Raw genomic sequence first — 18,179 nt, 5'->3', positions numbered from 1 at the left:
AACAACTCGGCAGAAATGCCCACGTCTATGTAGACGACATTGTGGTGAAGACAGAGAAGCGTGGCACCTTGCTGGAAGACCTGAAGGAAACATTTGCCAACTTGCGCCGATTCCAGATCAAGCTCAACCCCGAGAAGTGCGTGTTCGGAGTACCAGCCGGCCAGCTGCTAGGCTTCCTGGTCTCCGAACGCGGCATTGAGTGCAACCCTGTCAAGACCAAAGCCATCGAGAGGATGGAGATTCCCACCAAGCTGCGAGATATGCAGAAGTTCACTGGCTGCTTAGCCTCCCTGAACCATTTTATCAGCCGACTAGGAGAGAAGGCTCTCCCCCTGTACCGACTCATGAAGAAGTCCACTCACTTTGAGTGGAATGATCAAGCCGACCAAGCCTTCCATGAGTTGAAGAAAATGTTGACCACTCCGCCTATCCTGGCTGCGCCGACTGAGAAGGAGCCCATGCTCCTCTACATCGCCGCGACAAGCCGAGTCGTCAGCACTGTTGTTGTGGTCCAGCGCCCGGAGGAAGGCCGAGCCCAACTGGTCCAGAGGCCGGTCTACTATCTTAGCGAAGTACTGTCCAGCTCAAAGCAAAACTACCCGCACTACCAGAAGATGTGCTATGGGGTGTACTTCGCTGCCAAGAAATTGAAGCCCTACTTCCAAGAGCATCCCATCACGGTCATGTGCACTGCCCCGCTCGCCGAGATCATAGGCAGCCGGGATGCATCCGGCCGAGTGGCCAAATGGGCCATTGCCTTGGCGCCCTACACAATTTTCTATCAACCCCGCACCGCCATCAAGTCGCAAGCATTGGCCGACTTCCTCGTCGACTGGGCCGAGACCCAGTACTTACCGCCGGCTCCTGACTCTACCCATTGGCGGATGCACTTTGACGGGTCCAAGATGCGCACCGGCTTGGGAGCCGGCATCGTCCTCACCTCTCCCAAAGGCGACAAGCTCAAGTACACGCTGCAGATCGACTTCGCCGCCTCCAACAACGTGGCCGAGTACGAGGCGCTCGTACATGGGCTCCGGCTAGCCAAAGAACTCGGCATACGCCGGATCCTGTGCTACGGCGAATCAGACTTGGTGGTCCAGCAATCATCTGGCGACTGGGACGCCAAGGACGCAAACATGGCAAGCTACCGTTTCCTCGTCCAGCAGATGAGCGGATACTTTGAAGGGTGCGAGTTCCTTCACGTGCCATGGGCCGACAACGACCAAGCAGATGCCCTAGCACGGATCGGCTCCACCCGACAAGCCATACCGACTGGCGTCGCCCTCCAGCGCCTCCTCAAGCCGTCCATCAAGCCGTCTCCAGAGTCGGATTCCATCTTCGTACCGCCTGCGCCAGAAACAGCCGGATCCGGCTCAAGAAACCCCGCAGGCGGCACGGGGACTTCGACGACTGCCCCAGGGACTGACGTAGTCGCACCCGGCCCAGGGACTTCGGAACCCGGCCCGGGGACTGCAGCAGTCGGCCCGGGGACCGCAACGACACAAGAAGCGGTGGTCGACTCCAACACAACACCCAACCCACCCACCCGAGTCATGGTGGCCACATTAACAGCAGAAGAAGTCACAGCTCCCTCATGGGCCCAGCCCATCCTCAAGTTCCTAGTCAGCAGAGAGCTGCCGGCTGATGAGATCGCAGCGAGACTAGTGCAACGACGAGCCGCAGCATACACAATAATCAACAGGGAGCTTGTGAAGCGCAGCGTCACTGGAGTCTTCCAGCGTTGCGTCGAGCCAGAGAAAGGAGTGGCAATCCTCAAAGACATCCACCAAGGCGAATGCGGCCACCACGCCGCCTCAAGATCCCTCGTGGCCAAGGCTTTCCGCCATGGTTTCTTTTGGCCGACTGCCTTGGAGGATGCTAAAGAAATAGTCAAGAGCTGCAGAGGATGTCAAGTCTTCAGTTCCAAACCGCACCTGCCGGCTTCTGCCCTCAAGACCATTCCCCTCACCTAGCCTTTTGCCGTCTGGGGACTGGACATGGTGGGCCCTTTTAAGACACCCCGCGGTGGCTTGACACATCTACTCGTTGCTGTGGACAAGTTCACAAAGTGGATTGAAGCCAAGCCAATTAAGAAGCTGAATGGGCCGACTGCCGTGACATTCATCACCGACATCATTACTCGGTACGGCGTGCCGCACAGCATCATCACCGACAACGGCACGAACTTCGCCAAAGGCGCACTGGCACGTTTCTGCGCGACACAGGGCATCCGACTGGACTTAGCGTCCGTTGCCCACCCGCAGTCAAACGGCCAGGTCGATCGAGCAAATGGACTTATCCTCTCCGGCATCAAGCCCCGACTGGTTGTACCACTGGAGCGATCGGCCGGCTGCTGGCTCGAAGAGCTGCCGGCTGTCCTCTGGAGTCTGCGCACTACACCCAACAAGTCAACCGGCTTCACTCCATTCTTCCTTGTGTATGGTGCCGAGGCTGTCATCCCAACAGACATCGAGTTCGACTCGCCTCGGATCACCATGTACACGGAGGAGGAAGCCAAAGAAGCAAGAGAAGACGGCGTCGACCTACTGGAAGAAGGCCGGCTGTTAGCCCTCAGCCGGTCCGCCATCTACCAGCAAGGCCTGCGCCGCTACTACAACCGCAGGGTCAAGCCAAGATCCTTCCAAGAGGGCGACCTTGTACTCCGGCTGATCCAGCGAACAGCCGGCCAGCACAAGCTCTCGGCCCCATGGGAAGGCCCCTTTGTCATCAGCAAGGCACTCGGCAACGACTCCTACTACTTGATCGACGCGCAAAAGCCAAGAGCACGCAAGAGAGACGACTCCGGCAAGGAGTCGGAGCGACCATGGAACGCAAACCTCCTAAGACGATTTTACAGCTGAAAAGCAGTATGTATCACGCTACCCCTTTTGTGTTAAGTTACAAACCAATAGGCCCCCCGAGCAGTACTCGGGGACTGCCTTTTAGTTATCTATGAATGACGAGTGTCATATCCATGAATGTATTATTACATTTTGAATTCTTGTCCGGCACCGGGTCCGACTAGTCGGCCCGGGCACTGGCCGCCTTGAGCTATATTCTAAGTTCTTCCCGAAGTCAGCAAAGTAGTGTGCCGGCTCCCAAGTCCTCCCTTGTTGAAAGTCGCAGCTCAAAGAACTGACTGTCCGACTAGCAAGAGAGAAGACAGAAAGGATGCCCACACGAAAAACGGCTAAGGAACAACTAACCTATATAGTGAAAAGACGGCCTCCATATATGCCTGCCGACTGTCACAGCAGCCGGCTGGCTGGCTTCCTAAAAAACTTAGCTTAAGTCCGGGAAAGCTAAAAGTACTTCCCCCTCCCCAATCGGCCAGGCACTCCCCGGCTACAGATTGCAGAGCAACTGTTTGACTAGGGAGGCGGCAACCAAGGGAGGGCGGCAAAGGAAAAAAGCAGAAGGACAAAAAGCGAAAGTACAAGGAAAGACCGATTGCATAACTTATATACACAAAGCCGCCCACAGGCCGGCAACAGACTTAAGTTTGAATACACCCAGTGGGTGGAATTGTGCAGACTTAACCAAATATTGTTCAAAAGTAACAAGACAGGAAAGTAAAAGAAAGAAGACTAAGGCGCGACTTGGAGGCCGAGCTGGTCGGTGAAGGCAGCTCGCCAGCTAAAGGAGTGGCCGCCTAGCTGGTCCCGGCTTGACCGCCTCCCGCGGCAGGAGACGCACTCGCACACGACGTAGTGCTGGAGGCGCGGTCAGGCTGGCCGGCTACTCCACCAGCCGGCTCGGAGTCTTCACCCTCCTCCTCCTCTTCGCCCTCGTCGCTGGAGTCGATCTCCTCCGCCGAGTCCTCGCCGTACGCCGGGTCCAGCCCGAACCAATCTTCCGGCTGGGCGACTCCATCGCCGTCCACCTCGGGGGCGAAGAAACTGGTGTCGGTGTAGTCGGCGATCGCCGAAGCCCGCCGAATGATGGCCGGCCGCGCCGGCTCCAGCTCCGCGTTGGCTTGCTGCCGCCAGGTCGCCAGCTGGTCCAGGTTCAGGCCGGGATACCAGGCCTTGACGAACTCCAGCGCCCGCCTGGCGCCGGAGCGAGCCGCTGACGCCTTCCAAGCCTCGAAGCGGCCGACGGCCACCTCCAGCCAGTCGGCGGTCCGACTGGGAGTGCGCGGGACCACTTGGCTAGGCCAGAGGGCGGCCAAGACCTGCGACCAGGCACGCTGAAGCCGGCGGAGCAGCCTGTGAGCCGGCTGGATACGAGCCTGGATCGCCAGGAGCTGCTCCTCCAGCGAGCGGCCGGCGGTGGGCGAGATCTCGAAGCCGGCTTGCCTCTTCGCCTGGCGACGAGCTTCGATGGCCTGGTTGGCAGCAGTTGAGTAGCCAGGGAAGTACTCTGCGCGAAGGAGAAAAGGAAAGAAGAACACCAAAATCAGAAAAACAAGCCGAAGTGGCAGATGGCTAGAAAGGATGAAGGGGTAGACAACTTACCGTCAACCAGGTCCTCAATCTGGCCATAGCCGGAGACCAGAGTCTGCCTGGCCTCTACCCAGCCGGCCGCCTCCGTCTCGAACTCGGCCTAGAGGGCGGCTTCGCGATCCTGCGCAGCCTTCAGCGCCGCCTGGTGGCTTTCCTCCTGGTCGGCCAGCTTCTTGACCAGGCGGTCGCGCTCCTGCGCCAAGGCAGCGAGCTCCGCGTCCTTGGCACGAAGAGCAGTCTGGGACTCCCCCAGCTGTACCCTCAGACTGGCGTTGGCCGCTGCAGAGATAGAAGAAGAAGAAGAACAATGAGAAATCATCAAGGAAGATCCGAGCCGACTGCTCAGCAGTCGGCCCGAATCTCGGGGACTACACCCAGTGGGTGCGCTGACGCGCCCCCACATGAGAAAAAGATCAAGTCACATACCTCGGCTTTCAGTGAGATCGGCGGTCTTCTGAGTCAGCTCCCGAGCCTGGGAGTTGAAGGCGGCCGCTCGGAGGTTGTGGTAGTCCTGCAAGACGGACAGAAGACCGACGTGAGAACAAAAGCAGCAAAAACAAAATCTCCAAGAAGTTCCAAGCCGCCTGCTCAGCAGCCGACTCGGAACTCGGGGACTACACCCAGTGGGTGCGCTGACGCGCCCCCACGAGAGAAAGCAAGTTCAAGAAAGAGCAAGATGAGAATCCTAACCCGGATGGCTGCCCGCGTGGCGAGGAATTCGTCGGTGAACTGCCTCAGCGCCGCGGCTTGGCTTTGCAGCCGGGTCCGGACGTCTTGCGCAGCGACGTTCACCACGGCTGACCCTCCGCCCGGCGTCCACCCCGAGGTAGCGCTGGCCGCCTCCGCATCTCGGGCCGACGAGCTGGAGCCCACGGCCGGCTGTGGCTCCGACGCAGCCTTCTGCGGTTCAGACGCGGCCCTCCCTGCGCGCCGGCTTGGCGGAACCCGGACCGCTACCTCAGCCCCCGCGGCCGGCTCCCCCTCCGCCGACTGTGCGGGCGCAGGCTCAGGCTGGCGGCCTTGGGTCGTCCTAGTCGGAGGAGTCGGCCCCGGCGCCTCCCCCAAGATGACGACGTCGTCGCCGCTTCCTCCCAGCCCGGCTGGGAACCGCTGGCTCCCCCCGGCGAGGGATCCACGTCCCCGGGCGCCATGGTGCGCAGGGGGGTGACCATCTAGGCCTCCCCTACCGCCGCCTCGGCCTCGGCCTCTGCCTGAGCTTTGGCTTCGACCTCGGCGAGCGCCTTCGCCGCCTCCTCCTCCCGAGCTGCCTGGGCGGTGGCTGCCCTCCGTGCCTCCGCCTCCCGCGCTTCCTGCTCCTCCCGCGCCTCCCGCGCGTTCCTTTCCGTCGCCTCCAGGAGGGCGGCGCGGGGATCTACGCGGCGGGTGGTGCTCCCAGAGCCCCCTGGCGACTCGATGACGGAGCCGGCGTCCGCCCGCTCGAGTGATAGCGGAGCTCTGACCATTGAAAAAGAAGACGAAGACTCAAGAACCATCAAAGGAAAGAAAGAAGGACAGTACGGAGAAAGAGAGAACTTACGCCGACACAGTCTGTGGCTGCTTCACCACTTTGCGGAAACGAGCCGCCTTCGCGGCCGCCTCTTCCCGCCTGGTGGCCGCCGCCCCACCCCTGGGCTTCTTCGTCCGGCTACCGAACATGCCCTGGGTGGCGCGACATTTCTGGCCTCTACCCCGAGCAGGCTGCGCGCCGGAGGAGCCCGCGCCGCGTCCGGACGCCGGCTGGCGATGCGGGACGGCTTCGGCTTCGTCCTCGTCCGGCCAGTCCTCGAAGGTAGCGGTGAACCCGGAGCCGCCTGCTTCGCCGCCGGCTTGGCCGCCGGCCGGCTCGGCGGCGTCCTCCATATGGACCGCCCCCAGGTCGGGGTCCTCCTGGTCGTGCTCGGTCCGGTCGGGGACGCAGCGGCGCTCCACGTCCGCCCCGCCGGCCGGCTGAAGCAGAGGATTCTGTCAAAAGAGCGAGCCGACTGAGTTAGATTATTATCAATAAGATGTACAAAAAATGAGCCAAGGGACTCAAGGGTTACCTCTGACTCATCATTATCATCCAAGTTAAATAAATCAAAAGGATTGGACTTCCTGGTGGGCTTTTTAGTAGCTTTGGTCTTTGTCCGAGGCTCCTTGGTCGGTTTATCCGGCAGCTTCTTACTCCAGAAAGATGAATCGGCCTGCAAAAGATTAAATGAGTATGAAAAGGCAATTTATATAAGTGAAGAAGTGATTCAATTACGAAGTTGGTTAAAAGCTTACAGCTGGCGGTTTGTTCAGAACGCAGAAAGGATTCAATCCGGCTTTATTGCAGTCTTCCAAGCTCTCATTTAACAGAGTTTTGTTCATATTATTGATGTCTTCATCAGTCAATTCAATCTGACAGTGGCGTTGAGGATCTTCTAACTCGCCAGTGTACTCGCACATTAAGCCGAGACGGCGGCTTAAGGGCAAGACTCTCCAGGCAACCCAGCATCGAACCAGATCAATTCCAGTCAAGCCGTTTGCCATAAGGCTTGGATCTTTGAAAAGACTGGCATATATTTCTTCCGTTACGCTGTACTGATGCGGTCTGGAAGAGGATGCCTGTTGCTAAGCCGGCTGGCGCGATAACCCGGCAGAGGATTCTCCCCTTCTGGAGAAGTGTCTTTGTAGTAAAACCAGGTTTGGTTCCAGTCTTTGGGGTGACTGGGCAGAGTGGCGGCTGGGAAAGTGGATTCTTTCCGTCGTTGTATAGAAATACCACCTAACTCTAGGCTGGGCCCATCTGTGAATTTTTTCTCCTGGTTTAAATAATAAAATTCCCTGAATAGTTCTACGGTGGGCTCCTGTTGAAGGTAAACCTCGCAGAACACTTGGAAGTTGCAGATGTTTGAAACAGAATTTGGACCGATGTCTTGTGGATGGAGCTTGAAAAAATGCAGCACATCGTAGAAGAATTTTGAGCCGGGAGGACTGAAGCCATGGAGCATATGATCAGTGAAGACAATTACTTCACCATCTTTGGGCTCAGGAGGATTCAGTGCCTGGGACCCTCCAATGGATGACATCTTTTTTGGAAAAGACACCTGTTTGAACATACTCGTTCAAATCTTCTTCGGTAACCCGGGAAACGACCAAGTTGCAGGCAGTGATAGTCTTGCCCATTTTGAGGACGAAGACCTAAAAGAAAGAAATGTTGCCGGTTTAAGATTATGCTATTAAACCGGACCATTGATTCAAAAGTAAGGTGCTATAAACGGCTAATGTGTTAAGCCGGAAGATGAACATTGAAGTATGCGGATAGTCATATTGGCAGCTTAAAAGAAGGCTAATGGTACCTGTCGGGATAAGGATTATGTTGTTAAGCCGGCCATAGTTTAAGGGTTAAACACAATTTGCAGAGCCAGGTTACGAGGATGGATAAGCAAGCATGGTTAAACCAGAGAATATTGTCGGGTTATACAGGTTATGAAGCGTATGATGGCGGCTTAAACAGAGCCTAATGTTATATGGCGGGTCACGGTTTATGGTATAATCTACTATGGCAGTTATGGTACTTCAAATCTATAAGTCAAAATTTTGCTAGGTGATGGACAAACAGGTTTCACAGATCGAAGCTATAATTTTGGATCTACGGTTGTTCAGAAAATGAAGTAAAATCCTAAACCTAAGGTGGCGGCAGCAGAGAAGTTTGTATGCTCAGATGAGATCTTATACGAAAGAAAGGTATTCTGATGTTGAAAACGGGTACTAAGATGCTACCGTATAAGTTTTGTATTGTATTCAGATTGGAAAATAATCGATCTAAATTATAAAGTGAAGAACACCGATGAACAAGGCTAACCCTAATGTAGATCTGAGGTATAAGGAGATGAATACTTACAGATGCAGATGGACTGTGGTGGAGCGCCGGCGTTCTCTGGACCCGTCAGGTTGATGCTGCGGCCTGAGTTGGTGCAGCAGACGGAGGACAGTGGCGGCGGAGCTCGAGGTGGCAGAGGAGTCGCGAGAGAAAGACGAGGATGAGGAGGCAAGGGGGAAAATGAAAAGGACCCCCGCCCCTATTTATAAGAGGATGGATGCAAGGCATGCGCGGGAATCGAGGAGGCCAAAATCATCATGTGGCTATATGGACGCCTCGATTTTTGGGATGTTCATTAAGATTAAGATAAGGATCAGTTAAGATGTTCTGGGCTTTGTGCGAAGTTAATGCGAAATGACTTCATGGCGGGTTAAGAAGATTATGTGAGCTGTCGTCATGGCGGGTTACAGCAAAATTTATCAAACGGACGATGCAAAATTTTGACAAGTCAGGTATTGAAGATTGATGTGAACAAGTTCAAATCAACCTGGGTCCTAATATTGGGGATATAACTATTGAGTATGAACCGCCTAGGAGGGGCCGGGTCATACCACTGGCGACTTATCAATTAAGATGGCGGGTCATAGCAAGCCTATTGACGGCCCAAGATCCAGAGGCGACTTGAGGCCCAAAAGGATGAACCACCACATGTATAACTTGTATTGTAAGGCAAGCTTAGTTAGTCACCGAGCTGGACACGTTGTGTATGAGCCGGCCGGGACTCTGTAAGCCGTCGGGCATCAACCTATGTACATAGAGGGGTGACCCGGCGGGTTAACTCAAGAAACAACAAGTCAAGAATCAGGTCAAGCGTATTCGCTCCCTGGTAATCGAAACCCAAGCAATACAACCCCAAACTGGTGTAGGCCTTTACCTCGCCGCGAGGGGCTGAACCAGTATAAACTCTTTGTGTCCTTTGTCCCGATTAACCCCTAAGCTAAACTAGTTGCGATGTCTCCACGACTAAGTCCTTTCGCTAGGACATCTGCCGTGTTAAGTCCACGACAGTAAGCATATCAGGCTCAAATGCATAAGCCTTGCATAGTGCTCTCCAATTTTTGCATTCAAAATAGGTTTAGGTGTCTGTATTCTATAATTTTGCAGTACAAGTATAACCATGCTCGGTCCTCAAGTGAACTCTCTTTACCTCCATAGTTTCCATAGGACTGAAATCAATCTTATCCAAGACAAAAATTCTTGCATGGAACGGGATACGCTTGTAGAATAGTAAAAATTAAAATTATAAGTTGAAGCAAAAGAAGAAGCAGTCATGCTTAATTACAAAAAAAGACTTGTCATTGTGACTTACTGTATCCACTTCCAAGGTCTCATCGAGCTTGATGCCGAAGCGCCTACCATCAACTAGGAAATTTCTGTCGCATAGACCGCCCTCGTCTTCGCAATATTCGCACATACCGAAATCCTTTTCGTCATCAGACATTTCCTATGTTCATAGTTGAAACATTAATTGAAAATCGATCGAAGGCAACTACCAGGAAACTCAACACACAAATCCGGGGCACTCGATATTTCCTACATATTCTAGCACAAGTCATGCTTAAATTCACGAAAAAATCCGGCATGACCTTTGCTAAAATAGGACATATCGAGCGCCTGAAATTTGCCGGAACGGAAATGAATCAACACTCCGGCAAAACATAGGCCACTCGGATTGTCCCTTTGATACAAAGATGTTCATACACATACAACGATGCTTAAACTTGCAATTCCATCCGGATCAATTATCATAAGCATTCGCACATGAGCTCACCGACTAAATACCCTAGTTCTACTCTATTCAACACACCGAGGAGTGGAGAAGGAGGAGGTGGACTTTTAGCTCACCAACTCAGGTGTAGAGGAAGTAGAGGTAGCTCGGATGACGATCACTCCAAGGAGACACGACTCTACAAAGCATGCATATTCCACCGAGTAAAATTTTAGATCATCAAATAGCATATAGCATTCTTTGATGACAAAGTGATAATGACATAAAAAAATTAAATTTTCCATACCTAAATTTTCTTACTAAAAATAAACTAGTTCTATTAATTCAACTAGTTCAACTAAGCACTTACTATAAATAAAAATAATTATTTTTCTTACTAATTCAACTAGTTCAACTAAGCACTTACTATAAATAAAAATAATTAATTTTCATACTAATTCAACTAATTCTATTAAGCACTTACTATAAATAAACTAGTTCTATTAACCACTTAAATTCTATGTACATTCTACAAAATTCTACATATCTATACTATTGAAAAAACCTACATTCTACCTATCTATACTGTCAACTAAATCAATGGAGGGAGGAGGGGCTGTGGATGGAGGAGGTGGAGGGGGTAGGGGCTGTGGAGGGAGGAGGGGCTATGGAGGGAGGAGGTGTTGTTGATGGAGGGCGACTAGTGGAGGGAGGAGCAGGGGGGAGGAGGAAGAGGAGATGGAGGAGGCTTACCGAGGCCGGAGCATGGCGGCGACGCCGGCATTAATGTGGCGACGGCGGCGGCAATCCGGCGATGGCAGGAGGAGGACGACGGCCGCGATAGTGAGGAAAGTGAGGAAATGGGCGGGCGCGCGGGGGGATAAGGTTGGATTAGCGGTAGTGTGGTTTAGGAGAAAACACTACTGCTAGACAAGCTAGCAGCAGTGTGTTTCATAGGCAAGTGCTAGTACTACACTTAGCCTGGCGGCAACGGTGGGGTAATTTTAGTAGTAGCGCTCTTTGCGCTGGCCGCGCTACTGCTCATAGCAGTAGCGCCTTCCATTTCCCCGCGCTACTGTTAAGTAGCAGTAGCGCCGCATTTTACCCAGCGCTACTGCTAAAGTTCTGTGTATAAGGTTTTCCCTAGTAGTGGAACTTGTGGCGTTTTTGGCAGCGGGAAAGACAAGTTCGAATTTTTGAGCGTGTGGGGGCCGAAACCTGGGGGCGCGGCTGGAAACTCGATCGCCCCGATGGCAAAAAAATCGCCAGCGCAAACGCCAAAAGGCATTTGCCGAGTGCGCTGGGGTGGGGCAAACGGCTGGAGATGCTCAAGTGTATGAAAGCTCAAAAATAAAATAAGTGGGTGTGCATCCAACTTATTTGCTCATGAACACCTCGGGCATTTGAGAAAGTCCATCGTTAGAATATACAAGTCAAGTTCTATAATGAACAATTATCACTAGTTATATGTAAATGAAACCATAAGAGACAGTCTTATGAAAAACATGGTGCTACTTTGAAGCACAAGTGTGAAAAGGACAGTGACATTGCCCCTTCTCTTTTTTTCTTTAATTTTTTTATTGGGCTCTTTTTGGTCATTTTTTGTGGGCTCTTTTTGGCCTTCTTTTCTTTTTTTTCGTCCGGAGTCCCATCCCGACTTATGGAGGAATCATAGCCTTCATCATCATTTCCTCACTTGGGACAATGCTCCAATAATGAATATGATGATCAGCACACTTTTATTTACTTACAACTCAAAAAAAATTACAACTCGATAATAGAACAAACTATGACTCTACGTGAATGCCTCTGGCGGTGTACCAGGATGTGCAATGATCTAGTGTAATATGTGAAAAAAATAATGAATGGTGGGTGAGAGTCCTGAGACACAAATACTATGTTAGCTATATGATCATGCAAAGCAATATGACAATGATGATGTGTGTTATAATAACAGAACGGTGGAAATTGCATGGCAATATATCTCGGATTTTTTTTTAAGTTTCACCGGGGGAGAGAATCCCCCATCTAAATATATTGATTAAAGTGGGCTAAAATCCCAGATAGTTACAACGCAGCAGCTTTACAAAGAGAGAGAGGAGCCAGCAAACCACACACAACGCACGCTATTGAGAGAGCGCGCGCAGCCATGCCCCCACATCCGATCGATGAGCTTTGAGCAGCCGATCACGCCACAGAACTGTGTCCTCCCGACAGCAGCAGAGCAAGCGAGCAAGAGACGATGGCAGCTGCTGAAAAACAACAGCGTTACGGTGCTTCCAAAGCTGCCAACAACACAGCATGGAGAACTCAACCTCAGAATCGACGGCCGCCGCAGCCGCAGTTGTAAGAGCAGAGAGCGTGCAGATCGTGACGCCGTCAACGGCAACATTTACTTTTTGCCAAAAGTTAGTCGCGAACGGGCAGGAGAAGAGCATGTGATCTGCAGTTTCCAGAGTTGCAGAGCAAAGCGGGCAGCCGGCGTCTTCCGCGGCGACGATGCACTTCCGGAGCAGGACGTCCCTCGTGTGGATACGTCTCTGCACCAGCAGCCAGCAGAAAAACTTCACCCGCGAGGGAGCACGCGTCCCCCAGATCATGGAGGCGAAGCCAGCGCGCACCCCTCTGAACCGCATGAGCCTATACGCGGAGCTGGAGGACAGGGCGCCTTTAGGGGCGGCGGCGTGACGGAGCCGCCTCACATTCCCTCCGCCCCTCACCGGCAACGGAGGGAGTGCCCGCCCGCACCGCCCCAGACCGAGGCGGCCCACCGACACTCGGGGGTCGTGTGCAGGCGATGAAGCATCTTCAGCAAAAGACACGCATTCTCGGTCGCCAGGTCGCCGACCCCCAGTCCGCCTTCACTCTTGGCCCGGCACACCCGCTCCCACGCCACGAGGCATTGAGCGCCCGTGGCCCGCTCGGCAACGTTCTAGAGAAAGGAGCGACGGAGCCCGTCCAGAGCGCGAACCACGGACGGCAGCGGCAGCAGAGCCGCCATGGCATAAGTGGGGAGCGCGTCCAGGACGTCATCAATGAGCACCAGGCGCCCGGCAAGAGAGAGGGGCGAGCCGCCCACCCGGCGAGATACCTGTCCACCTTTGCAATCATTGGCAGGAAATCCGCAAACCGGAGTTTCTCCCACGACAGAGGGAGGCCGAGGTAGGTTTGCGGAAACGTCCCGGTGGCGCAGCCGAGGGCGGCCACCACCTGCTCCAAGGCCCCCTCCTCCACATGCACCAGCACCAGGGTGCTCTTGGCGAAGTTGATCGCCCGCCCAGTAGCGGCGGCGAACTGGTCGAGGATTTGCCAGAGACGAGCCGCGTCGTCCACGGACGCACGCATGATGATCAGTGTGCCATCTGCGTACTGCAGCACCAACGCAGGCGCATCTGGAAGGAGGGGATGGCGCAACACACCATCCTGGCGAATGAGCCGCTGGAGCACGTCGGCGACGATGAGGAAGAGGTAGGGGGAGATGGGGTCCCCCTGCCGGAGGCCACTGCGCACCTGGAACCACCGCCTCGGCACGCCGTTTAGCAAGACCGCCGAGCGTGAGGAGTGTAAGAGGGCATTCATCCAGTCGCACCAGAGCGGTGGGAACCCTCGCACCTCCATCACAGCTCGCAGACTCGCCCAGTTGATGGAGTCGAACGCTTTTGGCGAAGTTGAGTATCAGGACCACCGTAGGCGCTTGGCGCCTGTAGAAGCACTGCACCAGCTCCGTGGCGTATATGAAGTTCTCAGAGATGCTCCTCCCCCGCACAAAGCCAGACTGATCCTCGTCGATCAGGAGGCGGATTTGTCGTTGAAGCCGCGTGGTTAGGCCTCTACACAGGATCTTGATGTTGCCCTTTTGGAGGGAGACGGGGCGGAAGGAAGCAGAAGACGGCACGCCGCTCCCTTTTGGAAGCAGGGCGACGTAGGCATGGTTTATCCCGTCTAGGCGGGCAGCGCCGGCGTGAAACTCGCCGAAGAGGCGATGAAGATCCGGCGCCACCACGCTCCAGGCGCTTGGTAAAACGCAGGACTTAGCCTGTTGGGGCCCGGAGCGCTGGTGCGGTCGAGGGCGGCCACTGCGGCCTTGATTTCGGCCCGCTCGAAAGGGGCCACCAGCGCCGGCCCGTCCACAGAGGGGGCGCTGGCGTACAAGGCTGCCAAATCGAAGTGCCAGACGGGCATCCTGGGCCGACCCAGCAGTGCAGAGAAGAATGCAAGCAGCGCCGCGGCCTTTCCTGCATGGTCGAGCACCTGCACCCCTTCGAGTTCCAGGGCACTAATGTTGTTGCGGCGGCGGCGGTGCGAGGCGGAGGTGTGGAAGAACTGGGTGTTGTCATCCCCCTCACACACTGCATGGCGTTTGCCACGCTGCCGCCAATGCGCACACTACCGTCGAATGGACGTAGCGAGAGCAAGGCGGGCGTCGGGATGAAGGACGGCCTCATCTACAGAGAGAGCACGGTTTTCTTCTAGAAAGTCAAATAGGTCAATCAAGACCTACAATCGTTATCAAAGGTGGGAATGAACCGGTGCTGCTTTTTCCAACCCTTGGAGGCAAACCCGAAAGCCTTCTTCCGAGCAGCGAGGATCCCACCCGCACCCGAGCCGCGCACCGAACCAGACCAAGAGGGGAGAGTAGTGGGGAGGAAGGACGGGTCCCGAAGCCAGGCCGTTTCAAAGAAAAACCGCGACGAGTCGGGGTATTGGTCGAGGCCGTGACCAGGAGGGGCACATGATCCGACGTGACGCGAGGGAGCGAAGCGAGCGAAGAATCAGGGAATGACGCGTTCCAAGTGTTGTCAAAGAACGCGTGGTCAAGCCGGGCAAGGATCGGGGGATTCTGCCGATTCGACCAAGTGAAGAGGCGATCAGAAAGGTGCAGCTCATGAAGCGTGAGGGCATTCACTAGCGAGTTGAAACGAGCGGCACGCCCTGCATCAAAGTTCCCCCCTTTTTCTCACTGGGACAGCGAATGAGAGTGAAATCCCCAACCACGAGCCAGGCCCCGATGACCCAGGGAACGACAGCGAGCATGTCCTCAACGAACGCGTCGGTAAAAGAATGGTCAGAGGGGGCATAAACGTTTGTCAGGGTAACGGTCACCCCCCAGGAGGAGCACGTGAGAGTGACGGAGACGGAGTATCTAGACTCAAACGAGGAAACAAGCGAGAAGGAAGACGGATCCCAGGCAGTGACGATGCCGCCACGGCTCCCGTCCGTGTTCTTGGCCACAAATTGTGAGAGCCGGGGGGGGGGGGGGGGGGGGGGAGGAATATATCTATGATTGACTATGAAAATACCATAATAGGTAGGTATGGCGACTGTTTTAAAGAAAATATAAGGGGGCCTATGTGTGATAGAGCTTATGATATCATGGGGTTTGGATGCATCAACGAAGTTTGCACTACATCTCGGATAAGAAAGGGCAATGCTAACCAGTCTTGTCGTTTCGATAGTTGCCGAGAAATGTCACCTCGGCATCGACGGCCAAGTTCGGTGTCGATTTCATTCTTGTACGTACGCCAAAAATGTCCGGCACTATCGAACGAAGATCTGGAATATAATAACATTGTTGAGCTCAGTCAAGCATCGATGCGAAGTATGTATCTCGTAGCTATAGCAAGCTAACTTCGGAGAACTCTAAACCGCGCAAAGTTTCTGCTTGGAATGTCCGAAATACCTACAACGTGTCACTATAAAAACACCAAGACGATCTACGTAATTTCCTCGCAGGTTACGATGAGGAACCATACCATATACTACGCGGTAGTAGCACTGGTGATCCTACTGGGAGGAGGATCGCTCGCGAATGCGGCCAACCAGAAGGACGTGCTGAGGGCCTTCATCAAATCGAGGGCCCAGACGCGCGCGAACGGGCCCGAGGAGCCGGACGCGTGGGCCGACCCGATCAGCAGCTTCCGTCACCTGCCCACCAAGTGCGACGCCCCGCCGGTGGGAACCAGGGAGGCCGACAGGATCGCGGCGCTGCCCGGCCAGCCCCCCCGCGTCAACTTCGACCAGTACTCCGGCTACGTCACCGTGAGCGAGGAGTACGGCCGCGCGCTCTTCTACTACTTCGTGGAGGCCCCCTACGAGGCCTCATCCAAGCCGCTCGTGCTCTGGCTCAACGGTGGGCCCGGGTGCTCGTCGCTCGGCTCCGGCGCCATGGCGGAGCTCGGCCCGTTCCGTGTGAACCCTGACGGGAAAACCTTGAGCAGAAACAGGCATGCCTGGAACAATTGTGGGTGCCTCATAGATCCTGTTACAACTTCGTGCACGCTGTGATCTCTGATGGTTTGTGGTGTCGTGCAGTGGCGAATGTGATCTTCCTGGAGTCGCCGGCGGGCGTCGGGTTCTCCTACTCGAACGCATCGATACCGAGCGGCGACACGAGGACAGCGGTGGACGCCTACATGTTCCTGCTCCACTGGCTCGAGAGGTTCCCCGAATACAAGGGCCGCGACTTCTACATCTCCGGGGAGAGCTACGCCGGACACTACGTCCCCCAGCTCGCCGCCGTCATCCTCGCCCTCCGCGAACTCGGTGCCACGAACATGAACCTCAAGGGCATCTTCGTAAGTTGTGTGATCATGGCCGCCGGCGCTGCGAGCTTTGATCTGTATTGGTGGTATCTGTGACTAACAGAAATCGGGGTTCATCTCTGCAGGTCGGCAATCCGGTCCTCGATAAGTCCAATAACTCATATGGATCGTTAGAGTTCCTGTGGAGCCACGGGGTGATCTCCGACGAGGTGTGGGCCAACGTCAACGGGCCGTGCAACTCCGGGCAGGGCAGCGGATGCGACGACTCGTTCGATGAGGGCGACATCGATACTTACAACATTTACGCCCCGGTCTGCATCCAGTCGCCAGACGGGAGTATCCACCCCAGCAGCTACGTACGTAGTGCTGCACAAGATACATGCGCTCTTTCTCTTATAGCAGAAAAGAACAATTATTCAGCATTAGCAAATCAGAGGTGTGGTGGTACTGACTAATTAGCCGCTGTAATTGATACAGTTGCCAGGCTATGATCCGTGCATCGATGCCTATATCGACGCCTACCTCAACAATCCTGAGGTGCAGAAGGCTATGCATGCTAGAACCACCGACTGGTCAGAGTGCTCGTAAGTAACGCACTTGCTAACAAACTCTCTCTTGTGTTCAGTAGAGGCTCCTTATACTTGATATTTACCCCACCTTCTCCCGTACATGTTTTTTATATAGATTTATAGTCAGATTTCATAAATTTTGACTTGGAACAAAACTAATATGCATTACATTTTGACATAGAGAGTCGTTGAACGGCTGGACCGATTCCCCAGTTTCCATGATGCCAACCATCGGTTGGCTTGTTGACAACGGATTAAGAGTCTGGATCTACAGGTAACTTTATTACTTCAAGCATTCACAGGTCCTTCAAAACACAAAATGGAGATCTTTCTTTTTTCTGCCATAGTTGCTATACGTACTCCTGTCTCGTAACATGGCGGCTAATTCGATGACAGTGGCGACATGGATGATGAGTGCCCGATTACCGCGACGAGGTACGCTGTCAGGGATCTCAATCTGACCATCACAAAACCGTGGCGTCCATGGTACACCCCTGACAACGAGGTAACCACATATATGCAATAAACCCTACAATACGTACTACCAGTTTTTCGACTGGATTGTGTACACTAAACTGAATTATGGCCAAATCTAGGTCGGAGGCTACGCTCAGCAATACGAGGGAGGGTTCACGTTTTCATCGGTGCGAGGAGCTGGCCATTTCGTCCCTAGCTTCCAGCCCAAGAGATCACTTGTTCTTTTATACTCCTTCATGAAAGGAGTTCTGCCACCTGGTGCTCTGCCACCTCGGGTCTCAGTATGGAGCGGGGCCTAAGTTTGCAAGAGGCTGGAAAAAACAATTAGTCCAGCCGGACACAAATAAATAAGTGTGATATCATATCAAGGTCCCTGGTTAGATCTTGGAGAAGTTCTTTTGTAAAATGATTCGCTGTCCACCTTGTGTATGTTGTCCCCACAAATGTTAGGGTTATTTATATATTAACTCAACAATATAATGCATTATGCTTTGCTTAGTGTTGTTGAATAAAGTTCTACATGTAGTGCAGAAGAAATCGGTTAAGAAGTAATAAGGCATCGGCATGAGCGTTGATGGAGTACCTAGATTA

General features: G+C 53.9%; 1 protein-coding gene across 1 annotated transcript; it reads left to right on the top strand.

Moving 5' to 3' along the window:
• The first annotated feature begins 15,739 nt into the window (after positions 1–15,739).
• On the top strand, positions 15,740–17,887 carry LOC123120613 (serine carboxypeptidase 1-like). Its single transcript, XM_044540619.1, has 7 exons — positions 15,740–16,241; positions 16,313–16,575; positions 16,668–16,898; positions 17,020–17,126; positions 17,293–17,385; positions 17,508–17,616; positions 17,708–17,887. Exons 1-7 carry the CDS (start codon positions 15,740–15,742, stop codon positions 17,885–17,887), a joined length of 1,485 nt encoding a protein of 494 aa, XP_044396554.1.
• Positions 17,888–18,179: the final 292 nt, after the last annotated feature.

This window comes from Triticum aestivum, chromosome 5D (assembly GCF_018294505.1).
Source record: "Triticum aestivum cultivar Chinese Spring chromosome 5D, IWGSC CS RefSeq v2.1, whole genome shotgun sequence".
NCBI lineage: Eukaryota > Viridiplantae > Streptophyta > Magnoliopsida > Poales > Poaceae > Triticum > Triticum aestivum.
Note: the sequence above shows the minus strand (reverse complement) of the source record. Positions and strands in the feature narration are given on the sequence as shown.

Excerpts from the sequence above, each read along its gene's own strand:
- LOC123120613 (XM_044540619.1), top strand. The coding sequence starts at position 15,740 with ATGAGGAACCATACCATATACTACGCGGTAGTAGCACTGGTGATCCTA. Across the intron at positions 16,242-16,312 it reads CAGGCATGCCTGGAACAATT|TGGCGAATGTGATCTTCCTG; the intron begins GTGGGTGCCTCA and ends GGTGTCGTGCAG. Across the intron at positions 16,899-17,019 it reads GTATCCACCCCAGCAGCTAC|TTGCCAGGCTATGATCCGTG; the intron begins GTACGTAGTGCT and ends TAATTGATACAG.